At 41.6% G+C, this 27,590-nt stretch overlaps 1 protein-coding gene across 4 annotated transcripts; it reads left to right on the plus strand.

The window, feature by feature from the left end:
• pgghg (protein-glucosylgalactosylhydroxylysine glucosidase) lies at nucleotides 1-27,533 on the plus strand. 4 transcript variants are annotated; one of them, XM_078415212.1, is made up of 14 exons: nucleotides 1-166; nucleotides 4,001-4,267; nucleotides 5,482-5,692; nucleotides 8,657-9,092; nucleotides 9,881-10,000; nucleotides 10,844-10,975; nucleotides 11,068-11,179; nucleotides 12,159-12,231; nucleotides 14,072-14,208; nucleotides 16,243-16,376; nucleotides 18,759-18,854; nucleotides 22,480-22,577; nucleotides 23,828-24,039; nucleotides 27,070-27,533. In XM_078415212.1, the coding sequence occupies exons 2-14, from the start codon at nucleotides 4,015-4,017 to the stop codon at nucleotides 27,153-27,155; spliced, it is 2,100 nt and encodes a 699-aa protein (XP_078271338.1). In that variant the 5' UTR covers nucleotides 1-166; nucleotides 4,001-4,014; the 3' UTR covers nucleotides 27,156-27,533. The 4 variants fall into 4 exon arrangements, with proteins under 4 accessions (XP_078271338.1, XP_078271340.1, XP_078271342.1 ...); XM_078415214.1 differs by having other exon boundaries at nucleotides 1-108; XM_078415215.1 differs by lacking the exon at nucleotides 1-166 and adding an exon at nucleotides 465-543.
• Nucleotides 27,534-27,590: the final 57 nt, after the last annotated feature.

Below are 27,590 nucleotides of genomic sequence, written 5' to 3' on the forward strand. Positions count from 1 at the left end.
ACCAGACCAGAGGGTGAACTGCTCCGAGTTCGGCGCCGACCACAGACCCACCTCAGTCTCAGAGCCTGGGATCCGACCCGAAGCCGAGAGAGTCCAGACGTTTGTGAAGTGGGAGCCTTGTCTTGTCTTGTCTTGTCTTGTCTTGCCGGAGTTCCTCGCTTGCAGAGTAAGGGAGTTACAGGTCAGGTTTCTCTCACCCGACGTGAAGCCGACGCCGCCCGACACTACCACCGCTCCGCTCTCGCCTGCGTCTCTCGGACGAGCTCGGGTCGGATCCGGGCCGGGCCGGTCATCCCTCCCTCCCCCCCCCCCCCTCCCTCCCTCTCCTCCCCCCCCCCCCTCCCTCCCTCTCCTCCCCCCCCCCCCCCCCCCTCTCCTCCCCCTCCTCCCCGGAGGGCCTCACTGCGCCGAGGCCCACATGGACAACTAATCTTCCCCGTCCCTCCAGTAACTCGGGGCAGACCAGCTACTCTCCCAGAGCTGGATTTCTCACTCTCGGCGACACTTGACAAAGTGTTTGTGAGAATCTCCAACACAGGAAAGGTGAGATGGAAGATGAACGCGGGAGTCATAGAGTGACTCAGTGTGGAAACAGGCCCTTCGGCCCAACTTGCCCACACTGGCCAACAATGTCCCAGCTACACTTGTCCCACCTGCCTGCGCTTGGTCCATATCCCTCCAAACCTGTCCTATCCATGTACCTGTCGAACTGTTTCTTAAACGATGGGATAGTCCCAGCCTCAACTACCTCCTCTGGCAGCTTGTTCCATACACCCACCACTCTTTGTGTGAAAAAGTTACCCTTCGGATTCCTATTAAATCTTTTCCCCTTCACCTTGAACCTATGTCCTCTGATCACCAAATCCCTTACTCTGGGCAAAATACTCTTGTACAGGGCTTTCTTAACAATAGGAGCAAGTTAATCTGAGGATGAGGAGATAGAAGTGAGCAGGGATTTTATTTTCACAATTTGTTTTGTTTTTGATTGAAAAAAACAACTCGGAAACAGACCCTTCGGCCCATCGATTCCATGCCGACCATGCATCCCCCTTCACACTACTTCTATACCACCCCACTTTTGCACCCACTCTTTACACGCCAATGGCAATTTTACAGATGACTATTAACCTACAAATCCACATGGTTTGGGAATGAGGGAGGAAACCAGAGTATTAGGAGGAAACCCACATGGTCAGAGGGAAAACGTACAGATTCCACACAGACAGCACCCAAGGTCCGGGTTGAACCTGGGTCTCTGGCGCTGTGAGGCAGCAGTGATATCAGCTACACTGCCCTACATTCTCTCCCTTAGAGCTGTGCCTGCTGGGATCACTGGAGGTATTAAGGAGGAGGTAGGTGCATTTTGAAAGGAGACACAAGACACTGCAGATGCTAGAATCTTGAGTAAAAGCACTGGAGGAACTCAGTGGGTCAACTTTGAAGGGAATGGATAGATTAAGTTTTTGGCTGGGCTAGCAAGATGTCATTTTAACAAACAAGCTGTATGTATTTGGTATGCTGCCTTCAGCTAGACAAATAACCCAAGGGAATTGTGCATTATGATCTTGCCGATCATTTATGGGGGAATATCCAATAAAGTCCCTCACACACCATTGATTTTTTCACACTGCATAACTGTGAAAGACTTCTTTTGATTTTGAGTATTCTAATTTGCACATCCTTCATGGTACATCTGGAATGTTTGATTTCCAACTACACTTATCTTTTTAAGATGTAGATTGTAAACTTATATTAGACAAAATGTAAACTAATATATATTGCAGACAATTGTCCCGCTTGGAGCGTAGAAGGTTGAGGGGGGACTTGATAGAGGTTTTTAAAATTTTAAGAGGGACGGACAGAGTTGACGTGGGTAGGCTTTTCCCTTTGAGAGTGGGGAAGATTCCAACAAGGGGACATAACTTCAGAATTAAGGGACAAAAGTTTAGGGGTAACATGAGGGGTAACTTCTTTACTCAGAGGGTGGTGGCTGTGTGGAATGAGCTTCCAGTGGAAGTGGTGGAGGCAGGCTCAATTTTATTATTTAAGAGTAAATTGGATAGGTATATGGATGGGAGGGGATTGGAGGGTTATGGTCTGAGAGCAGGTAGATGAGACTAGGTCAGAGAAAGTGGTCGGCGTGGACTGGTAGGGCCGAACGGGCCTGTTTCCGTGCTGTAATTGTTATATGGTTATATGGTTTCTGATAATTAGACACCCAGCCAAATGTGGTAGTTATCATTGAATTGACATTAATGTTGACTTGTAGAAAGTGGGTTGGCAGTTAATAACTTGAGTCACTCATTTTAGTAGAGTGTTCCTTTATTTGAAGATTACATAAACACAAATAATGGTAACATTTGTTTTGTAATCAATCCATTACAAAGTATTCAGTGAACCATAAAGCATTTATTAAACCCATGCAGAGTGAGCGATACATACTGTTGCATCCCTCGCTTCAGTTTACAGACTAACAACTAAGGGAACAAGCTGACTATATCAGTGACTCCTGTCCTACCTAAATCTTGGACTGGATTACATAGTGGCATGTGTTACTCAGTCCCAACATTGTTACTCAGTGATGCAAAGTGCTGATGTTTTTGAAAAAGTAAATGTTCCTGGTATGTATCTCATATCTGTGCCTCACTCTATGTGTTAGGATCATAAGGAGTGAAAGATGTAACCTACTATAGGTTCACCACCAATTTTTTGGCACCACTAGTTCTAGAGCTTTTCTGGATTATCCATTTTGCCAAATCAACAGAGGTCACGGCCTCTGAGCAGAGTCCAATGGTACCAGAACTGTCCGCCCAGGGGCCGAGATACAAGCCTGCAAAATTGTTCTTGCAAGTCAGCTATGGAAATGGATCTGCTTGCTCCAGCTAGGCCAGAATTCCAGAGCACTAGCTGCAGGGGGCAAATTCGACCCGCCGATCACCACGGAAGACCTGGTGAGGTCGAGATTGGTTACCTCACCTGGCCTAGGTGTGACATTTTCAGGGGACATCCAAGAGGTATTTTAAGTGCACTCTCATAATTTTGTCCCGGTCAAAGGAGATGCCGGACCACCGGTTGTCGGAAAATCGGTGGTGAATCTGTATTGCTATTTGTTCTGCTGTCATCGGCATAGTGACTGAGTTGGATTTGAAGGAGAAGTGCAAGATTAAAGAAATCTATCAACATCATTACGAAGTATTTTGTGAAGGTTTATTTTTTAATTGCCTTTCTTTCTTGCAGAACAGTCTCCTATTTGTACCTGTTGCATATTTCACTGTGTCTGCTTGTTCCAAATATTTTGGCTCCTGTGATTTTGATAATTTAGGTGATGTTGGGGGCAGAGATAGAGAGAGGGCAATTACCACACATGAACAGTAACAACATTACAATGAAGCTGCCTTTTAATTATACTACAACATGTACAAAACTGAACATTACAATGGGGTCATAGAATTTTGTCAGAATACTCTTGGTAGCAAAGGTTTAGTAATTAGCTATTAAGTAGTTTACGCAGTGGTGCAGGTGGTAGAGCTGCTTTCTCACAGTGTCAGAGACCTGGGTTTGATCATGACCACAGGTGCTGTCTGTATGTGGAGTTTGTATGTTCTCTCTGACCGCATGGGTTTCCTCTGGGTGCTACGGTTTCCTTCCACATCCCAAAGACATGCAGGTTTGCATGTTAAGTAGCCTCTGTAAATTGCCCCTAGAGTGTAGGGAGTGGATGAGCAAGTGGGATAACATAGAACTGGTGTGAATGGGTGATGGATGGTCGGCGTGGACTCAGTGATTCAATTATTCTTTATTATCACATGTACAGTGAAATACTTTGTTTCGCAAAATGCCCGGTAAAATCAAAGTTAGAAAAAGTTAATCGAACGTCATTGACTCAGTGAGCCAATGACTCTGTTTCTGTGATGTATCTCTAAACTAAAATAACAAACTGTGAAACATTAAATCTTGAATTACTAAAATGTTTTACTAAAATATTTTCTTTCATTGATAGAGGACACAAACAATATGTCTGAATGTGAAAATGACCCAGCGGTGTTTTCTTGCGACACCTTGCCCTCTGACCTTTGTTTCATGGCAACACTGGCGAATGGATACCTTGGCACAAGAATAAATAGTGATGTGATGCACATGAATGGGGTATATAATGGCGAAGGGGGTAATTGCTGTCGGGCGGATATACCCTCTACTGTTAACATCAGGCTGACTGTGCCTGATGAAAGCACTGCAAAGAACACGTACACATTGAACACCAGGACCGGTAAAACATTTCTATTTACTAAACTTTGCATAATATTTCTGGCTTTTTGTTCAAAATCATGCATTTTAATTTCACACAATAGAATGATGCAGCTTTATAATAATTTGGTTTGGCTGCATTTAGAGTATTGTGTACAGTTCTGGTTGCCCAATGCAGGAAGGATGTGGAGACTTTGGAAACAATGCAGAGGAAATTTATCAGCAATGCTGACTGGATTTCTGATAAATCTAATACTAATCACATGTGAATTCATTCATGGGCTGGGGGAGAAGAAACATGCAGTATATAGACCATAAGAGAATAAGATATAGGAGCAGAATTAGGCCATTTGGCCCATTGAGTCTGATCTAACATTCGATCATAGCTAATCTATTTTTCCTTCACAACCCCATTCTCCAGCCTTCTCCCCATAACCTTTAACACCTTTCCTAATCAAAAACCTGTCAATCTTCGTTTTAAAAATACCCAAAGATGGCCTTCACAGCCATCTGTGGCGATGAATTCCACAGATTCACCCTCTTGCTAAAGAAATTCCTCCTCATCTCCATTTTAAATGAACCTCCTTTTATTCTGAGGTTGTGCCCTCTGGTCCGAGAATCTCCCACTACTGGAAATATCCTCTGCACATCCATCTTGCCCTGGGAGGCCAACTATGGCATTCCAGGAGAAAAAAAACAAATACACATGAGATTCTTTTACTCAGCATGTGCAGTGTTTAAAAAATATTCATTGTTCTTCTGCCTTGGCTGCATTAAAGGAGAACTTTAACAATGGTGATCACTTTCTCAATATAACCATGTACAGGCATTCTCCAACTTACGTAAGTGTCACGTTCTGTGAACCCTCACGTAAGACAGATTTTATGTAAGTTGGAATTACCTTCCCCATCCCCTGCCCGAAATAACTCACAGATTATTAACCTTCTGTGGTGCGTGGCCCTCTGGGTAAGCACCGCTGCCATTGCCGGCTTGAGTTCCATCTCACCGTTGGGGACTTCCTGTGGCCCGTGGCCTTTTGGGTAAGCACTGCCGCCATTGCTGGCTTGTTTCCGATGTAAGCTTGAGTGATAGTACAGTGTTGTGGTAATTGCAAACTGCCTTGATTGCACTAGGAACAAGGTACAGAATTGTTTACGTACGTGCGAGTTTACGTAAGTTGCCTATTGCATAAGTCATGGAGTGTCTGTATAATTGCTTCTGCTTTCCTTTTGCTAGGCACATTTTATACTACAAAGGAAACAAAGGATTTCCTGGTGACCCAGCAGATATTTGCCCATCGTAGTCAAGTTCATCTCATGGTGCTCACCATCACTGTGGAACAGATGGCCATTTCCAAGAAGCCGTTCACAGTCAAGATAAAATCATTGTTTGATCCCCACAGCCAGAATATTGACTTTAAGAGAGGACCAGACTTCATGGAAGCAATGTAAGTGTCAGAGAATAATTCTTACTGGAACATGTTGAGGTTAGGGACAATTGCACAAACAGTAAAAGTTATCCAGCTCTTGCCTGACCTAACCCGTGCTGATTAATCAAATGTATAATGCAGAGAGAGTCATAGAGTCCTCCTTCAGCATGGAAACAGGCCCTTCAGCCCTACTTGCTGATGCCAACCAAGATGCTCCATCTACACTAGTTTTACTTGCCTGTGTTTGGCCCATATCCCTCTAAACCTTTCCTATCCATGTACCTGTCCAAATATCTTTTAAATGTTGTTATAGTACCTGCCTAATCTATCTACTCCAGCAATTTGTTCCATATACCCACCACCCTTAGTGTGAAAAAGTTGCCCCTCAGACTCCCATTGATCTTTTCCCATCTCATTTTAAACCTATATCCTCTGGTTCTTGATTCCCGTACTCTGGGTAAAAAAACTTTATGCACGCTATCTATTCTTGTGATCTTATACACCTCTATAAGTTCACACCTCATCCTCCTGCACTCCAAGGAATAACATCCTCGCCTTCCTAACTTTTCCATATAGCTCAGCCCCTCAAGACTGGCAAGATCCTCGTAAATCTCCTCTGCACTCATTCCAGGTTAACAACATCCTTCCTATAGCAGGGTGACCAAAACTGAAAATAATACTCCAAATGCGGCCTATGTCTTGTACAACTGTGACATAAATGACATTATAGATAATGAAAATTTAGCTTGTCCTTTCTCTGTTTCTTGTTGGACTTCCTCCAGGTTATGCTCCTTGAAGTCATGATCTTGAGCCAAATGGCAAACTCGTGAAGCTCCTTTGAATAAATCATGGATTGGTTTACTGTTAGTATTGTCATGTGTACCAAGATATCGTGAAATCCTTATGTTTGCGTGCTATCCAATTAAATCAGATCATACTATACGTGGGTACAGTCAAGTCACACTCAAGTGCAACAGGATATCAGCCTGCATGGTCGACTTTTACTTTTTTTGCATAAAAATAGAATGCAAAATGTATAGACATAAAAGACCACAGATGCTGGAATCGAGTAAATAACAGTGCTAGAGGAAATCTAAGGGGTTCCGACATTTAACATTGTCTATCCAGTTCCTCCAACACTTTGTAAAATGTATTGCTGCATGGCTTCCTGGTGAATAGCAGCACGTAATTCATGAAGTAGCAAAAGTCTTCTATCTTTTAAGATATTCAAAAAATTTCCCAATTTCTTTAAATTTCCCAGGATTTATTAATGTGCTTATAATTTCTATTTAAAATATGTGCAACCTCAAATTCTTTATCCAATTCAACCTGTGTTTTAATACAACATAGAACAGTATATCGTAAGAAAAATCCCTATGGCCCACAATGTCTGTGCTGAACATGACAAGACCGTCGTTTATCTGCTTGCATGTAACCCTTATCCCTCCATTCCTTGCATATCCATGTACATATCCAAATGTTTATTAAATGCCACTAACATATCTGTTTCACCACCATCTCCAAAAGTGCATTGTTAATGCAAGAATGTTGCATTGGCTTTGTTAGGGCACATTTCCATGTTAATTATTTTTGGATTCGTTGATTTCTGGTGATGAGCATTAAAGTTTTTCATCATCAGAAGATCCTTCAGCAAACACCGTATTGGGCAACCATTTTTTTCAGCCAGAGAATTGCAATGGAACCAAAATGAAGATTTATTTGACCACCCCACTGTGGTGGAGCTGTAGAGTTGCTGCCTTACAGCATCAGAGACCCGGGTTTGATCCTGACTATGGGTACTGTCTGTACGGAGGTTGTATGTTCTCCCCATGACCTGCGTGGGTTTTCTCCGGTCTCCTCCCACACTCCAAAGACATACAGGTTTGTAGGATAACTGGCTTTGGTAAAAATTGTAAATTGTTCCTATTGTGTAGGATTATGCTAGTGTATAGGGTGATCGCTGGTCGCTGTGGACCCAGTAGGCCGAAGGGCCTGTTTCTGTGATGTATCTCTAAACTAAATTAAATTAAAACTCTGCTTTGTGCCTTGCATTCTATGTTATTCCCTTTATCCTGTATCTCTACACTGTGGATAGCTTGAACAAAAAGCTTTTCCCTGTACCTCGGTACATGTAACAATAAACTAAAACTAACTAAACTAACTTTATTATCACGGGCAAATGTTTCCAGACAAAGACTGGAGATCCTTACTTATCTCACTTCACTAGGCCCAAACTATTAGGAAGTGCACAGGCTTATTACTCAATTACCTTTCCCTAATTACCTAATGTACATCAGCTGTATTTGTGTACACTCACAGACCTTTCAATCAGCCAGACATTGTTCCCCTGCTCTTTGTGAGTGTGAGTTTTCACTCTGGATTTTAAAATATACTTAATTACACTGCATGTACTTCTTCGTAACCTTGGAAGAAACTTACTGCCAGATTTTAAAGTGGTATTTTAATGCCCATGTACGAAATGAAGAAGATACCTCACCTTAATCAACAGAAACAAGGAACTATAGATGCTGGTTTACAAAAAAGAACACACAATGCTGTGGTAACTCATTGGGTCAGGCACCATCTCTGGAGAGCTTAATCAGGTTTGAATTTATCTCAACTGAATGCTTGCACCCTGTTTTACTCAGCCTCTGTGTAGTTGCATACTTTGAGCATTTTATGTTCCCAAAGTCTGCTAAAGTATCAGATTTTATTCAGATTTTGTTCACGGTTACTTTGCCTTTCAACCCATCCAGGTCACTTGCATCTGTAGTAAGTGGGTGGGGGAGGGGGAGGTGGTAGGGATTCGTCAACGTTGTAAGATCTTGACCCAAAACCTCAACAATTCCCTTCCACCCCTATCGGTCGGTGTTGATGAATCCAGAACTGAGTTCCATCACCAGTTTAGTTTTTTCAGACTTGTTTACTTTAAGTGTAGCTCAACTTTCTAGACAACCTTTATCAATTTTCTTTTTAATTTAGGTATATCCATGGTGAAACACTTATCCCAGAAGTCAAAGGTGCAGCCAAACAAAGCGTCCACATGATCTTGATGCCACTTCCAGAGTCCTTGACCTTGCTGCCTAACGAGCAGAGTGGGTCTTGGGAATTCCTTACTGCAGTCGCTGACACAGAGGAGCGAGCAAAGGAGTGCTTTGTAGCAGGACAGAGCCTGGTCCAGTCAGACCAACTGTACTCATCTCATGTATCGGCATGGGCTGCGTTGTGGAGTGAGAGCTGCATCAGTCTGAGAGGCTGCAGGAAGCTAAAGCAAGCCCTGTGGGGGTGTCTGTATTACCTGCTCAGTGCCCTCCCCCCAGTCAAGTCTACAGACTTTCAGTACATTGGACTAAGTCCGGGGGGGCTCTCCAATGGGGGTAATGGAGAAGATTACTTTGGTCACATCTTCTGGGATCAGGTAGGATATTTTGGTCAAGAAGGGCCAGTTTATATATGTTTACATTTTGGAAAATACATGATATAATTTCTGTGGGCAAGAGCAGATGGTAGAGTAGCTGACTCATGGCGCAAGAGACCCGGGTTTGATCCTGACCTCAGGTGCTGCCTGCGTGGAGTTTGCATGTTATCCTGGTAACCATGTGGGTTTCCTCCCACATCCCAAAGTCAAGCGGGTTTGTAGGTTATTTGGCTGCTCGTGCATGCAGTGGGGCGACCTGAACTGCACAAAAACGCCATATGTGGCCTAACCAAAGTCCTATAAAACTGCATCATGACTTCCTGACTCTTATGAATAGAATGTGATATTGGAGTCTTGTAAAGTTGAGATTATAGGGAATCAGAGGGGAAACTGCATTTGGATGAAGTCACGACTGGAAAAAGGAAGATGTTTGGATTGGGGTCGTCTCAGCGGCATGACATTGCTACAGGAGTTTTCAGCTGATGTCCGATACCCAACCATCTTCAACTATTTCATTCATAACTTCCTGTCTCTACGTCAGAAGAGAGTATGTCATCTAATAAATGACAGTAACCAAGCTACTGGAATAACTCAGTGGGTCAGACAACTTCTCTGGAGGAAAAGAACGGATTACGTTTCCAGTTAGGACCCTTCTTCATTCTGATAATTGCACAGCATTTGGTTTTCTTAAACTGAACATCACAAATTGTGATTGATGTTACTACTTTTATTTAATTAATTTAATGATCTGATGCCAAATATAAAACGTTTGATGTTGCTTGTTTTAGGAGATATGGTTGTACCCTATTGTGCTCGCATTTTATCCACAACTGGCTGCTATCCTGCTGAAGAACCGAATTCGAACACTACCTGCTGCCAAGTCCATTGCAGCCCAACAAGGATACCTGGTAAGGGAATGGTGTCAGTTCAGACCAATAACTCTTGGCATTCAGAATTCGCTACCTACTACCTATGTTTATTTGTAACCAAATTTCCTTTATTTCTCTTCCTTCCTGAATATACATGCTGCGCATTTCTTTCTAAGCCAGTAGAGCTACAGCCCTTGCCTAGCATTGCACTCAATAGGTGAGATTTACCTGGTGTGTTCCTTCCATTGCTTTGAGCAGTATAGAAGCAAACTGGTACTTTAACAAGCAGATTTTACAATCAACCTAATTATTTTTTGTACCCAAGTGATTTGGCGCATCTGAGTACAGACCCGGAGATATCTCCCTGATAATATATTGCCCAGAAAACAGCTTTTGGTTTTGAAGTATTTCAGAGTTTTCCCCAGATATAGTTCCCCACAGAAATGTTTAATTAAGTGTCGACATGCAGGGAATGGAGGGATATGCATTAATCTTTATAGCAGATAACAGTTGGCCGTTGCATCATATTTGGCACAAACATTGTGGCCTGTTCTTGTGCTATACTGTTTAAGATAAGAGGGATTCATATCCCTGCATGTGCCTATCTACGTAAAAGCCCACTATCCTAACTGCCCCCATCACCACCCCCGGCAGCGCGATCCACGCACCCACCCTTTGTAAAAATACTTGCCCCGCACATTTCCTTGTCCCTCGCATTTTGAAAAACAATAAAAAAGGTTTTTAGATACTTTCTTGATTGGTGAAAGAATAGTTTCTAAACAATGAGTATTTTGACATTACAATTCACTGATGGTGATGGTGATATCCATTTAAAGCTAAATTTTAAAAATGAAAGAAATTAAATATCTCTTGTTTTGTAAGGGTGCCAAATATCCCTGGGAGAGTGCGGTGACTGGATACGAGGTCTGTAACGAAGATATTTATGGGCTGAAAGAAATTCACATCAACAGTGATATCTCATTTGCATTTCAGCAATATTTTCATCTCACCCAGGTAAGCACTAAACTGAACATTGGGAAGGGCATCAGAGTATCATACTGTTCGTGGACATTTGTTTACATTTCTTGATTTCCTTTCGGTTTTAGGACCTGGAGTTTTTCCGTAAGGAAGGTGGTTGGGATGTGGTTTGCAGCATTGCTGAGTTTTGGAGCAGCCGGGTGACTTGGAACCCTTCCGAGATGTGCTATGACATCAAAGGTACTCCCTGTCAGATATGTAACAGGTTGCAGGCACAACTAAGATCTCTCTACTGTACTGATATTATCCAAGTGGCAAACTTCGAGGTGTAGGGCAGCACAGTGACATCTCAGTAGAGTTGCTGCCTTTCAGTGGCAGAGACCTGAATTCAATTCTAACTACGGGTGTTGTCTGTATGGTGTTTCTACGTTCACCCTGTGACTGGGTGGGTTTCCTCTCGGTCCTCCGGTTTCCTCCCACATTCCAAACATGTGCAGGGCTTCTGTAAATTGTTCCAAGTGTATTGGACGCGAAACTAGGATAACATAGAACAAGCATATGGGTAATCGTTGGTTGGCGTGAATTCTGTGGGCTGACGGGCCTGTTTCCACGCTGTATAACTAAACTAAACTAAACTAAACACTGCCGTCAAAGAACACAAGTAGTCTCTTTCTATGGTGTTAATTTCTATATTTCAGTGAATTCCAAATTCAAAATGACTCTTCCTTGTCGAAAGGATGGTTGAAGTGGGTGGATTTTCGTCAAATTTTGATTTTATACCGAGCAGACCCCTAAGATATTGGTGCTGTTTTGTTAGTAATGCATCTTAATTGAGGCAATTTGAAGGAAATTATCCAATGAAGTTGGGGGCGGCACAGTGGCGCAGCGGTAGAGTTGCTGCCTTACAACACCGGAGACCCGGGTTTGATCCTGACTACGGGTGCTGTCTGTATGGAGTTTGTACGTACTCCCCGTGACCACATTCCCGGGTGCTCAGATTTTCTCCCACACTCCAAAGTTGTACACGTTTGTAGGTTAAATGGCTTTGGTAAAAATTGTAAATTGTCCCAAGTATGTAGGATAGTGTTCATGTGTGGGGATCATTGGTTGGTGTGGACTTGGGAGGCTCTTGGCCCTGTTTCAGCACTGTATCTCTAAACTAAACCCATACTTTGGGATTGTAAACCACTAATTATTTAACTTCACATAATATTTCAAGGATTGATGCCACCTGATGAATATCAATCTGATGTTACAAATTCTGCCTTCACTGCAGTGGGTGCCAAGTACAGGTAAGGGTGGGGAAGAAGGGCATAGGATTTACATTTTTGAATGAATGAATGAATGAATGAATGAATGAATGAATGAATGAATGAATGAATGAATGAATGAATGAAAAATCAATGCCTTCAGCAAATGTGGAAAGAGGAAAAATTAGGTTTAAGTTGTGCCCTTCAGAAGATGAGTTGGGAGAGCGCTTGAGAGTACAAATGTAGACACAAGAGTCTGCGGATTGTGGAATCTTCAGCAGAACACCAACTGCTGGAGGAATTTAGTGAATCAGGCATTATCTGTGGAGGGAAATGTACAGACAAGTGTCCCGACCCGACAGGGGTCGGGTCGGGACACTTCTTCAGACTTCAGTCTGGTCAGGACAAGTCTGAAGAAGGATCCTGACCCGAAACATTCTCTGTCCATTCCTCTACAGATGCTGCCTGACCTGCTGAGTTCCTCCAACACTTTGTGTTTGGCTTGAGGATACTAATGTACAGTTCCACTGACATTGGACAATGCCAATGTAGTTCACCATAAACCCATTCCCATTTTTGAGGGAGATATGTCGGCCTGCTTTTCTTTTAAAGTGAATATGATAAATATCATGTTACAAATTCCATTTTCACTTGAGTGGGTGTCAAGTACAGGTTATTTTTACTGGGAATTTTGTACAATGACTGATTCTTAGGTTAATATTCACAAAATGCTGGAGTAACTCAGCAGGTCAGGCAGCATCTCAGGAGAGAAGGAATGGGCGACGTTTCGGGTCGAGACCCTTCTTCAGACTGATGTCAGGGGGCCAGGACAAAGGAAGGATATAGGTGGAGACAGGAAGATAGAGGGAGATCTGGGAAGGGGGAGGGGAAGAGAGGGACAGAGGAACTATCTAAAGTTGGAGAAGTCAATGTTCATACCACTGGGCTGTAGGCTGCCCAGGCGAGATATGAGGTGCTGTTCGTCCAATTTCCAGTGGGCCTCACTATGGCACTGGAGGAGGCCCTTGACAGAAAGGTCAGAATGGGAGGGGGAGTTGAAGTGCTCAGCCACCGGGAGATCAGATTGGTTAACGCAGACCGAGCGCAGGTGTTGAGCGAAGCGATCGCCGAGCCTGTGTTTGGTTTCGCCGATGTAAATAAGTTGACATCTGGAGCAGCGGATGCAATAGATGAGGTTGGAGGAGGTGCAGGTGAACCTCTGTCTCACCTGGAAAGACTGTTTGGGTCCTTGGATGGAGTTGAGGGGGAAGGTAAAGGGACAGGTGTTGCATCTTGTGCGAGCTCCCTTGACCAGGAGTTTGACAGTGTATTCTTTATGGGACAAGATGAACAATATCTGATTTGCCCTGGTCTTTTCTTGCTTCCAGTTTTACCCCCTCCTACAATCAGTCTGAAGAAGGGTCCTGACCCAAAACGTCACCTATCCATTTTCTGCAGACATACTGCCAGGCCCGCTGATAAACGCAGTTTGTGTTTATCTTTGGTATAAACCAGCAGTTCCTTTTTAATATATTTTATTTTAATCTGACTTGGAGTAGTTGTTTTACATTTCAAATGAAAGCACAATATGCAAGAACTATCCAGTCAGTCCCATTTGTGGAGCAAGAAACATTTTCATGATTTGGGTTCATGATTGTTCATCAATCTCCATTCACATTTACCTCTTATTTAAGCGTGTTTCAATCTTATGCCCAATATTATGAACTATCTTTTAATTTTTTGGACTTTGAATTCAACCTCATTATTTCTGGTGCAGTTATTTGTGAGTGATGGTCAACTCAGCTTTCCAGTTTGAAAATGTTCTCATTGTACTGATTATATTTTCTAGTTAATGAATGGGAATTGATGTTATGTTGTCCAGCCTCCAGTTTGCTACAGAGATGGCAACGCATTTGCAAATTGAAGTTCCTTCAGAATGGATGAAAATAGCCGAGAAAATCAAAGTGCCTTTTGATGCCAAGAAGCAGTATCACCCTGAGTTTGATGGCTATAAATTAGGTGCTTATGATATATATTTCAGACTTCCGTAATGTACCATCATTGTTACTTACGACAGAGGCCCATTGAATCTAACACGGCAATCCTTCAACCAACTTATTCTCCTGCAAGAGAAGACAATGTGCTAGAGTAGCTCAGTGGGTCAGGCAGCATCTCTGGAGAACATGGAAAGGTGCCATTTAGGTTACAAACCTTCTTTAGTCTGAAGATGGGTCATGACACAAAATGTCATCTATCCATGCACTCCAAAGATGCTGCCTGACCTGCTGAGTTACTCCAGCACTTTTGTGCCTTCTTTTGTAAACCAGCATCTGCATTTCCATGTTTCTCCATTCTTCTTATTCTCCTGTGACCTATTATCTCACACATGCCTATTCCGCCCCCCCCCCCCGTCTAGTTCTTCAATCACATGCACACACTGGAGGCAATTTGCAGCAGCCAATTGATATAATAACCCACGGGTCCTTGGAATGTAGGAGGAAATTGGAGCACTCCAGGGAAGCTCACATGGTAACTGGGAAAACATGTAAACTCTAGTAACAACATCAGAGATCAGGCTTCAACACAGGTCACTGGAACTGTGAGGCAGCTGCACTACCTGCAGCACCATTATGCCACACAATTAATTCCAGTTTCAAATGAGACAAGTGGAGAACAAAACATTTGAGGACCAAGATCAGTGAAGGTCACTAACTGAACAGCTCTTTCAAAACCCCAGCAAAATCAGATTGGGGTTATGAATTACATACGAGATACATGCACGCATTTGAGTACACACATGCACATACACTGTATCCTTGTACATGCACTCAAATGCATTCACACACATGCAGCCACACACTCACACACACATAAACATACAAATGCACTGTTACACACAGACATGCACTCGCACATAGAAACACCCACATTCATGCATATACATGTACACACAGACTCGCACACAAACGTGCACACAGACTTATGTGCACCACACACTCACATTTTTACACAGACATGCACTCGCATACATAAATACACACGGGTACATACATACTGGCAGACACATGCACTCGCGCACACAAATTCAGACACCCTTGTACACACAGGCACATATCGAAACAATGAAAATAGGTGTAAGAGGAGGCCATTCGGCCCTTCGAGCCAGCTCCGCCATTCATTGTCATCATGGCTGATCATCTACAATCAGTAACCTGTGCCCAGGTTTTCCCCATATCCCTTGATTCCACGAGCCCCCAGAGCTCCATCTAACACTCTCTTAAATTCATCCAGTGATTTGGCCTCCATTGCCCTCTGTGGCAGAGAATTCCACAAATGCACAACTCTCTGGGTGAAAAGGTTCCTTTTCCATGCAAACAATGCACACACACATACAACAAAGTTGGGCATGAGTGCCTGACAGTGGTGTGAGAAAGGAGCCCAACCCATGATATATCTGCATTGGGGGAGTTCCTTCCACTCCCGATGTCCTTCAGGATGGCAAAGATGCTGCCATTGGGGGCCTTTCATTTAGAGATTACACAGGTCCCATTTCAGCCTATGATTCCGGATTCTGTTTTAAAAATGGTCCTTCCATAAACTAGGATACTGTCTAATTCATCAATCCAATGTTCTCCATGTGGACATTGGACTTTTGTCTATGGAACCAATGTGCTACATTGCTGAGAACTATATTCTGCACTCTGTGTCTTCCTTGTCGCTCTACCTATTGTACTTGAGTTTGACTTGATTGTATTTATGTATAGTATTATCTGAACTAATTGTATCGCATGCAAAACAAGCCTTTCACTGGACCTGGGTACATGTGACAATAGTAAACCGTAAGAGAGTCTAGAGTATTTTTTTTTCATATGTGTCACAACGGAACAATGAAATTCTTACTCGCAGCACTTAAACCTGAACCTAAGATATTTTTGACCAATATTGTGACTTCATGTAGAGAATCTAGTTGACTGTTGAGCTGTCTGCAGCGCCTGCTTGGCACTCTAAAAAATAATTAAACAACATCAGTGAGTAGTTGTTTCTGCGTTACAGGGGATGTTGTGAAGCAGGCCGATGTTGTGTTGCTAGGCTACCCACTCGTGTATCCCATGAGTCCCCAGGTGAGGAAGAATGACCTGGTGACATATGAAGCTGTGACGGACCCTGAAGGACCAGCCATGACCTGGGTTAGTAGAAGTTTAATTCTCGAGCCGACCAGGCAAAGTGTTTCAAACTGACCATCCAATAAAACAAGCAGTAAGAGAGTTAATTATGGACCTCCTTTGTTAGTAATAGTAAGGAACTGCAGATTCTGGCTGTGATTTGTCCTGCATCTTTTTGTTTCCAGTTTTTTTTCCCCCACTCCCCTGACTACAATTAGTCTGAAGAAGGGTGCAGAACCGAAATGTCACCTATCCATTTTCTCCAGGGATGCTGCCTGATCCTCCTTTGTTAGTACATCAAGTTGGTTAACTTCTGTATCCTATGGATTGAGAGAGTTAGAAAATGAACTGTCAAATTTTGAGAAAGATACAACATGCTGGAGCAACTCAGTGGGTCAAATAGCATCTCTGGAGAACATGGATAGGTGACGTTTTGGGTTGGGACTCTTCTTCAGACTGACTGTGCCAGTAGATAACTTGTTCAATGAGCAAATATTTTTCAAGGGAACTACATCTCCAAATCTCTTTGAAGATGTACTGTTTACTGTCGTGGAAATATAGGTTTACAGTGTCAGTGACTATCTTAGCGTCAGTCATAAAATACAGAAGCAAACCCTTTTGGCCCACCATGACCATACCAATTGTCAAGTTGCTATCTATACTAATCCCATTTCCTCTGTTCTTACTCCGCACTCTCCTATTCCACACTAGGAGCCCTGTTATTGCAGAAGAACTGAATAAAGTTCTGTTGCACCAAGACTACTCAAACCTCTTTGCCTGATGATCCACCAAACAAAAACCGTTGTGGTTGTTGGTTATGGTGTTATAATTAAACATGTTAAAATTGACTTGCATAATGTTAGAACATAGTACAGGTATACGCCCTTCAGCCCACAATGCCTGTGTGGACATGATGCCAAGACCAAATCCTATCTACCTGCACATAAATCCATATCCTTCCATTCCCTGCATATGCATTTATGCATGAACAGAGCAACTGGAAAGAGCCAGGATAGGCAGAGGAATTGTTTTCATGTTTACAAATTGAAGAATTAGCCCACAACCCCAATGTGACTTTTAGCCACCCTGCTGTTGATTGTCAATTTAAGCTAAATCTTGCATATAGCACAAAGTGCTGGAGTAACTCAGCAAATTGCGCAGTATCTCTGGAAGACATGGATAGGTGACATTTCGAGTTAGGACCCTTCTCCAGACTTGGTCATATTCTGCCTCACTATATCAATTCAGATTCTTTATTTTGGTGTTATTCCAAAATAAAGTATTTCAGGAATCTGTAATCCAACAGTAAGAGTAAACAAATAAAATCCAGCTTCTTTGGATAAGAACATCATTTCCTTCCTGGTCTCAATGCTTTTGGCCCATATTCTGGTTGTGAAGTTATCGGTTTGTCAGCAAATAATTTAATTAAGTTTACCTAAAGTAAATAACAAGGCAACTGATATAGATTTTATATTAAAAAAGGGTGGCACAGTGGTGCAACTGGTAGAGCTGCTGCCTCATGGCACCAGAGACCCGAGTTTGATTTTGACCTTGGGTACTGTCTGTGTTAAGTTTACATATTCTCCTTGTGACCATGTGGGTTTCCTCTGGATTCACTGTTTTCCTTTCACATCCCAAAGACGTGAGTGTTTGAGGGTTAATTTGCCTCTGTAAATTGCCCCTAGTGTGCAGGGAATAAATACGAAAGTGGGATAACAAAGAACTAGTACGAACAAGTGAATGATGATCAAGATAGACTCAGTGGGCTGAAGGGTCTGTTTCCATGCTATATCTCTAAACTTTACACATGTCTGTAATAAAAACAAAGTGCTGGAGATACTCAACAGCTCGTTACACTTTTAGACTTTAGAGATACAGTGCAGAAATACGCCCTACAGCCCACCGAGTCTGCGTCGACCAGCGATCGCCCGATACACTAGCACTATCTTATACATTGTGGACAATTTACAAGTTTACCAAAGCCAATTAACCTACAAACCTGCATGTCTTTGGAGTGTTAGTGGAAACCAAAGCACCCGGAGAAAACCCACGTGATCACAGGGAAAACGTACAAACTCTGTACATACAGCACTCGTAGTCAGGATTGAACTCTTAAGTCTCTGCAACTCTACCGCTGCGCCATTGTGCCATCCTAAAATATCTGGAGTGTGTGTGGAGATAGAAACAGAATGATTGTTTCAGATGATGGAGCCACATAAGGGTTGCAGCACAGTCAGAGGCTATTGGGCCCCTCATGTCAGCACTGGCTCTTTACCAGTGCAATTCTATAAGTCCTTTCCACCAGCCCTTTCTTTGTACCCTTGCCAGTAATAGGTCACGTTAACCTCCTCCACTGATGCTGCCCGAATCATGCGTGGACATATTTGTTTTGTGTTTCTTTTTCAGAGTATGTTTGCAATTGGTTGGTTGGAGCTGAAGGATTCTACTCGGGCTCAGCAGCAATTCAACAAGTGCTTTAACAACATTCAGGAACCATTCAAGGTAAATGTTGCCATGACAACGTCTCCTGGCTCTGTTCAGATGCCTGAATTTGTAAACTAAAATGAGTAAAAGCTGCACCAGGGCTTCACAAAAACTTTTCTATAGTTTAAGGACCTAGTTCCCAGAAAATGGCGATACAGGTATACAGGGTGGCGAAGAAGGCGCACAATATGCTTGCCTTCATTATCTGTGGCACTGAATCCAAGGGCTGAGACTTCATGTTACAGATATGGAAAATGATGATTAGACTGCATTTGGAGTACTGTGTGCAGTTCTGGTTACCACTGTGTAGGAAGGGACTGAGTAAGGCAGAGAGGGTACATTCTCAAGGATGTTGCCTGAATTGGACAGCTTGTGTTCTAAGGAGAGATTGGTTTGGCTGGGACTGTTTTCCCTGGGAGAAGGGAGAAGTGAGAAAAGGAGAAAATAAAATTGAAACTATCCAAGGTGATAGTCACTCAGTGGAGATGCAAAGAGAAGAAAGGAGAAAATGAATCTTATCAAGGAAATGTTGCATGTAACTTGGATGGAAGGTGTATTCAGATGGAGTTTAAAATGATTACATTTTAAATTGTGAGAGATGAAGCTTAATGGAGATGTTGCCTGTGGACTGAATTGATTTAGGGGTGAGGACAAAACCACCACGACAGTTTGAGCGGGGGAAGGTATAGATAGGCAAGTGCATAAATTTCATTGAAGAAACACTGTCCTCACCTTTCGTCCACATCTCTGTCACAATGCGATAATTTATGATTTGCTCATGGATTCCAAGGGGCTTCTTCATGCTCTGGTGTGAAAGGTGGATCGACAGTATTGGGAATCTGGTAGTTGAGAGAGGTAAGCAGTGAGGGGCAAGTGAAGGAGGTAAAGAAAGCTGTACAGGCTAAATATAAAAATATTCTGTATTTTGGGAGAGGTTGGTATATTTTTAATTTTCATAATTTCATAACCTCCAGTAATTTTGGTCCTTTCATATATATATTTTTAATATGTGAAGGTGGCCCAAAATTTTCAAAGGAAATGTGAAAACACTCTTTTTTTTCTCTTTTTAAAAAAAATATTTTATTTAAGTTTTAACAGAACCCATACGTTATACATTATACATTTCATAGTAAACAATAGTAAACAATAGTCACTAACCTATAACTTCGATTATACACGTATTGTTCTGAATTTTCTCCCCCTCCCCCCACCCCCCCGCCCCCCCACCCCTCAGTTAAAAAGAAAGAAAAAGAAAAAGCAGAAGAAAGAAAGAAAGAAAGAAAGAAAGAAAGAAAGAAAGAAAGAAACCTGGAGTCCCGAGGGGGTCACTTCTGAGTAATTTCTTTTTAAATTCTTGCTAGGTAACAAGGCAATCCTGAGTTTAAGTACTTCCTATTCTTAATCCTAACTTTGCCATGAATGGGTTCCACACCTTCAAAAAGAAGTCGTATCCATTTCTCAGATTATACGTTGCTTTTTCTAATGGGATACAACTCCGCATTTCTGCATGCCATCTTTCGAATCTTATTTCATTTTGTTCTTTCCATGTAGCCGCAACACATTTTTTGGCTACTGCTAATGATATTTTGAGAAATCTTTCCTGATGTTTATCGAGACTTAGCTTTGGTGTTATTCCTTTTGTATCTCCTAGCAAAAACAACCTTGGATCCATTGGTATAATCTTATTCATCAATTGCTCTAAAAACTTTTTTAGGTCTTGCCAAAAAGGAGTTACCTTCTGACATACCCAAGTAGAGTGTATAAAAGTGCCCACGTCTTGGTTGCATCTAAAACACCTTTCAGTTGAATTTAGTTTAAATTTATTTAATTTTTCCGGGGTTAAATATAGTTGCTGCAAAAAATTATACTGCACTAAGTTATACCTCACATTAATAGTATTTTTCATAATATCTAGACAGTCTTTCCCAACTTTGTTCATCAATAATAATATTAAGATCTGTTTCCCATCTTTGTCTTGCTTTATTAATTCCTATCTTTGGACTAGCTATCTGTAGTAGTTTATACATTGATGATATAAATTTTTTAATTCCCTTACCCTGAATCAAAGATTCGATTCCTTTAATCTGAAATAGAGACATTGAATTTCCTAACTTTTCCCTTAAAAAAGATTGTAATTGATAATAGAAAAAAATACTATTCCCTGGAATTTGATATTTATTTCTCAATTGAGAAAATGTCGAAAAGATATTCCCTTCATAGCAATCTCCTATATTTTTAATACCCTTTTGTTCCCAGAGTTGTAGTATTTGATTATTCCAAGCAAACGGCAATAATCCATTTTTTACTAATGGAGTTTTAGCTGTTAAAAAAAATCTTTTATCCTTAACTTTAACTGTTTTCAACAATGTATTAATTAAATGTTTTAGCAAGGGTGACTCTTTATCCTTAACTAATATCTTCGCTTCCCATTTATATATAAATTCTTCTGGACAAGACTCTTTTATTTTATCCATTTCAATTTTAACCCATGCTGTTTTTCCACCTTCTTGATAAAAGGATGAAATAAAACTCATTTGCGCTGCCAGGTAGTAATTTTTAAAATTTGGTAATTGCAATCCACCTAATTCAAATTTCCATGTTAATTTTTCCAGAGACACTCTTGGCATTTTACCTTTCCAAAGAAAATTCCTCACAGTTTTGTTCAATTCTTGGAAAAATTTATTTGGCAAAGGTATAGGCAGTGTTGAAAATAAATACTGTATCCTCGGAAAAATACTCATCTTAATACAGTTAACTCTCCCTAGCAATGTAATTGGAAGATTCATCCATTTCTTCAGGTCCTCATCTATTTTTTTAATTAGTGGTTTATAATTTAATTTTCCAAATTATTTAACTTATTATCTACTTTAACTCCTAAAAACTTAATGCCTTCTTTTTGCCATTTAAACTGACTTTCTCTTTTACATTGATCATAATTGCCTTCAACAAGAGGCATTATTTCAGTTTTATCTTTATTAATTTTATATCCTGATACTTTCCCATATTCTTCCAGTCTAGAATATAGTTTTCTTAAGGATTCCAATGGTCTAGTAAGACAAATTAAGACATCATCTGCAAATAAAGTAATCTTGTGATCTTCCTGGTTAACTTTAAATCCTTTAATATCTAAATCTGATCTTATTAGCTCTGCCAGAGGTTCAATGGCCAATACAAATAAAGCCGGTGACAAGGGACATCCCTGTCTACTAGATCTTTCCAAATTAAATGATTGAGAAGATTGGCCATTTGTCACCACTTTGGCTTTAGGTTGTTTATAAAGAGCTTTTACCCAGTTAATAAAACTGTTTCCTAATCGGTACTTCTCTAATACTTTAAATTAAAAATCCCATTCTAACCTGTCAAACGCCTTTTCAGCATCTAAAGCAACAGCTACGCTCAATTCCTTTCTTTTCTGTGCTAAATGTAAAATACTTATAAATCTTGCTACATTATCAGATATTTTCCTTTTTGATGAATTTGCAACAGGGTGCTCTCCTGCCAAAGTGAGGAAGGATTGGAACTTCTGACCTTTTGGGCCTGGACTTTGTTAGGTTGATAAATATGTATCAAAATACGAGCATGGTATCTGAATGACAGCTTTCAGGATACTGATATCTCCTTTTTCTCTCCCTCCCTACATCAGGTTTGGAGTGAAAATGCGGATGGTTCAGGGGCTGTGAATTTCCTGACAGGAATGGGTGGTTTTTTACAAACCATACTGTTTGGCTTCACAGGATTTAGGTCAGTGCAAATGTATCCATACTTTATTGGATTTTGGAAGATATCCAACCATTCATTTTATTATGCTCAAATACTTTGGTTACAGGCTCTTGCAGATTTTTCCATTCTCATTTTTTCCACGATCTTTCAATCCTCAGTAAACATTGGTTCCTCAGTGGCACATAGTTCCTTGCACTCATGAACATTCCTTTGGTGGTATCTCAAGCAAACAGAGGTTCTTCACAAGCAGATCGAGCCAGTGAGCATTATTTGGCTACTTGACCAAAGACGGTACCACAGCTCATACAAATGCCATCACCTAACTATGTTCACACACCAGAATTTCCAGACCTGATCGTTACATGTCCACCAGCAATAGTATGCCTGGCATCTTTATCTCCAAAATCATCTACTGCCTCTGAGTTGAGATAAACAGTCAGGAGATTAAATCTGAGAGTTTCTCCGAATCATTGAGTGCTTGGAAGTAAACTGAACTTTTTGATTCAATATTAACACAAGTAGGCACAGGGAACTGCAGATGCTGCTTTACAAAAAAAGACACAAAGTGCTGGAGTAACTCAGCAGGTCAATCAGCATCTCTGGAGAACATGGATTGGTGACATTACAGATCTGAACCCTAGGTTTTTGTCTTTGTTGAGATTGCCCCTGAAAAATTACCATTCTTTAATTTTACTTCAGAAATGTTAACTACTTTGTTTTGGAGAGTAAAATGATTGTGAACTTGCATAGGCAGTTGTATCGATTGAAGATAGACACAAAGTGTTGGAATTATTCAGAGGGTCAGGCAGCATCCCTGAAGAAAAAGGATGGGTGACGTTTCAGGTCAGGACCCTTCTTCAGACTCTAAACGACTTGAAACAGTGGCCTGAAACGTCACATCCTTTTTCTCCAGAGATATTGCCTGACCTGCTGAGTTACTCCAGCACTTTGTGTCTATCTTTGTTTCTACAGTTATATTGACTCCTTCTTATGGCACTTTCCTGTTCCAATTTACCGAGTATATTTTCAGTATTATCCCAAAATACAATAGATGAGAAAAGTATCGCAGTCTTTATGATTGCACTTTCCATGGGACTGTGCTGAGAAGCAGTACTTCTGAATATAACTCCGTACAGAGTGAGCACAACCTCTACTCCCTGAACAAGGCGTCACTGTTGAGGAAAATCATCTTATTGTAATTACTGCCAGTTATTAGTCTTGCCCTGTGTCCTAATAACACCAGATTTTTGCCTTGTACTTTTGTTTTGCAGAATCACAAAGAATTGTTTGCTCTTTGATCCCATAATACCAGAGTATATTGATGAGTTACAGATTACTGGAATGAATTACCTTGGCAATGTACTCCTTTTTCAACTTGCAAAGGAGCAGGCGACTGTTGTTTTGACGCATTTTTATGAAGTCCAGGGCATGGCCTTGGAAGTTGTTCTTCGGGATTCAGGAGAGATCTTTGTTTTGGATAAAGGTACTGGAAAGCTTGTATCATAATTTGATTGGGATGATGTGAATTTTGACTGGCCTATTGTATGTTGTGTGGTGTCCAGATTAAGACAGAAGGAAAAAAGCAGGTGCATGTCAATATTTTACTTTCCATATCTGTGTGATAGCATTTACAAAGGGTAGTACCATTTTCTAATTGAAATATCCTAGCTACTAGCTTCTATTTGCAGCAATTAATTATGTAAATATGTACAGCACCTTTCATTTAGAAAATTCGTTTCATTTAGAAAAATTCTATGTCCCTTCACATTGAAAAATATGCCAGCTAACCTTTATTTTTAGTTTAGTGATTGCAGATCCAATTCTGTGACCAGCGCTAGGGCGCCATCTTGGATCAGATTTTTTTTGGACAATTAGCTTCTGTAAAATTGCCCCAGTAGGGGGTGGATGAGAAAGTGGCATAATATAGAACAGGTCTGCATAGGCGATTGATGGTCTGCATGGAATCAGTGGGCCGAAAGGTCTGTTTCCATGCTATGTCTCCTAACTAAATTAAACTTGATCAAAGAAAAGTTTTGGGAACAAGAAGTTGGATAAATGAATCATCCATTTTATAATGTTGATTTCCTTGTCTACATTTATGTTCATCAGATTTGGGGGGGGAAAGTTTTTTTTTTACACAGAGGGTGGTGAGTGCCTAGAACACGCTGCCAGGGGTGGTGGTTGAGGCAGATACGATAGAGGTGTTTAAGTAACTTTTGGATAGGCATATAGATATGCAGGGAATGGAGGTATTTGGATTATATCAGGTAGATAAGAGATGGTCTTGGCATCATGTTCGGCACCGACATTGTGGGCTGAAGGTCCTGTTCTTGTGCAGTACTGTTCTGTATTGTATGATGTCAACTTAAAGAACACATCAAAAGGTGGAGGATTTAGGTGTGGTGGCATTTCTGAATGTGTGAATGTGTCAAGTTGAATTATGGAGGGATGGAGTGAATGATAATTGTCATTGAAAGAGGATAAATAATGGGAACATAAGAGGTAGTGTGTTTATAATCCTATACTACGATAATTAGTTTTTTCCAAAGAGGAAGAACGATTCCAGGGTAAGAAAGAAGCGACCGTGGCTGACAAGGGAAGTCAAGGACAGTATAACACTAAAAGAGAAGGCGTATAACCTAGCAAAGTTTCGTGGGGAGTAAGAGGATTGGGAAGCTTTTAAAGAACAGAAGGTAACTAAAAAGGCAATATGAGGAGAAAAGATGAAATACGAAGGTAAGCCTGCCAATAATATAAAAGCGGATAGCAAGAGTTTCTTCAGCTATATAAAGAGTAAGAAAGAAGAGATAGATGCAGGAGAAGTGATAATGGGGGATAAAGAAATAGGAGAAGAGTTGAATCACTTTTTTGCATCAGTCTTCACAGTCTTCACCAACAACGTGCCTGAAATTCAAAAGAGTCAGAGGGTGGAAGTTAGTGGAGTGGCTATTACTAGGGAGAAGGTGCTGGGGAAGCTGAAAGGGCTTAAGGTATATAAGTCACCTGGACCAGATGGACTGCACAGGAGGGTTCTGAAAGAGGTTGCTTTAGAGATTGTGGAGGCATTGACAGTGATATTTCAAGAATCACTAGAGACAGATCACAGATGACTGGAAAATTGCCAATATTACCCTGCTGCACAAGAAGGGACCATAATGGCAACTATAGGCCGGTTAGTCTGATTTCGGTGGTTGGTAAGATTTTAGAGTTCAAGAGCCTGATGGTTGTTGGGATGAAGCTATTCCTGAACCTGGTGGTCACTTGTTTTAAGGCTCCTGTACTTTCTTTCTGATGGCAGGAGTCAAATGAGAGCATGGCCAGGATGGTGTGGGTTTTTGATGCTGGCTGCCTTTTTGGAGCAGCGCCTCCTATAGATCCTTTCCATGGTGAGGAGTTCAGTACCTGTGATGGTCCAATGGTATCTACCACTCTCTGTAACCTTAATCAGTGATCATTTGAGTTGCCGAACCCGGCCGTGATGTAACCGGTCAAGATGCTCTCTGCCGTCCACCTGCAGAAGTTCAAAAGAGTATTCGTCAACATACTGAAAGGTTTCAAAAGGTACGGGAAGAGATGAATATTGGTATTGAGACAGAGAATCAGAGATGATGCGCTGCCCTAGCAGCTGCGGCTTGCCTGCAGTCCGTTTATGTATTGTGGCTTTTTGTTTTTGTTTTTTGTCTTAATTGTAGTGTTTAGGTATGATGTAGTGTTTTTTTTGTGGTTGTGTACTATGTGGGGTGGGGGGGGGAAACTATAAAATTGTCTCTTCCGAACGGAGACCCGACCTTTGTTTTCTGGGCCGTGTCTCTGTTCCAGCTGCGGCCTACCACCGGCCAAACATCTGGAGCTGGCTGCTGCGGGAGCGGCTGTGACTTGCCTTCGGAGGCTTCTTCGGCCGCGTGGATATCAGAAGCTCGCAGGCCCCTGGGTGGGGGCTGACATCGGGAGCTCCGGCAGCGGCAGCGTCTTCGCCCGCCCCGAATCGCGGGGCTTGGGTCGGCCTGCCGCGGACCTTTCACCGTCCGGCGCAGCCTGAAATAGGCCACGGGGTTTTCTCTGCCCGGCGGGGGCTTCAATGTCGGGAGCCCCGCAGCGGCAGCATCTTCGCCCGCTTCGAATCGCGGGGCTTGGTCGGCCCGCTGCGGACCTTTCACCGTCCGGCGCGGCCTGGAATGTGGCAACTTCAACAGCCTGACTGCGGGAGAAGACGGCAGGGGAAGAGAAAAGACATTCTGGCCTTCCATCACAGTGAGGAGGTGACTGGAGGAGACTCACTGTGATGGATGTTTCTTTTTGTTTTGTGTTGGTTTATGATTGTGTGTGTTATTGTTTATTTTTATTGCTCTTATTGTTGGACTGTGGGTAATCTTTCATTTCACTGCACATTTATGTGTATGTGACAAATAAAATTGACTATGAACATATTGAATAGCAGAGAGGGCTTGGAGAAGCAAATGCTTCTTGAACAAAAGCCTAAATTTATAATGATCTATTTCATTCTTTTTTTCAGATCGACCTGTGTCTTTTCGTTTGGGACCTGGAAAGATTCAAACCAGGTGTCACACTGATTCTTCTGAATTATCTACAAAATGTTAACTTGGAAATTAATTATGTTTTCATCTGTAAAGTGCAGTTTCTGACATTTTCTAGGACTGAAAATTTAAGAGACCAGGATAGTAAACTTTATAGTGAATTATTAATTTCTTTTTTTCTGCCTTCCTCCACCAAAGATGTGGATTCTTGCTGAGATAAGATTCCATGAGCATACAATATTTTCTAGTATTTGCTACCTTTTTTATCATGTATAAACCAAGGCAGAAAGTGACAGTATTATATTTTACATCTATCTATATACTAAAACTCTAATTTGTTTGTTTGTTTGTTCCTGACCTACAGCCAAAACGAAACATGATAGCGTGACAATTTTAGGCCCACCTCAGTCCCTTTGGTGCTAATGGAAGAAGTTTAATTGAAATCAGTGTTATATTTTTTAAGTTATTCACATTTTAAAGTTTAAATCTATCTCCTAGC

The sequence above is a fragment of the Rhinoraja longicauda genome, chromosome 18 (genome assembly GCF_053455715.1).
Source record: "Rhinoraja longicauda isolate Sanriku21f chromosome 18, sRhiLon1.1, whole genome shotgun sequence".
Taxonomy (NCBI): domain Eukaryota; kingdom Metazoa; phylum Chordata; class Chondrichthyes; order Rajiformes; family Arhynchobatidae; genus Rhinoraja; species Rhinoraja longicauda.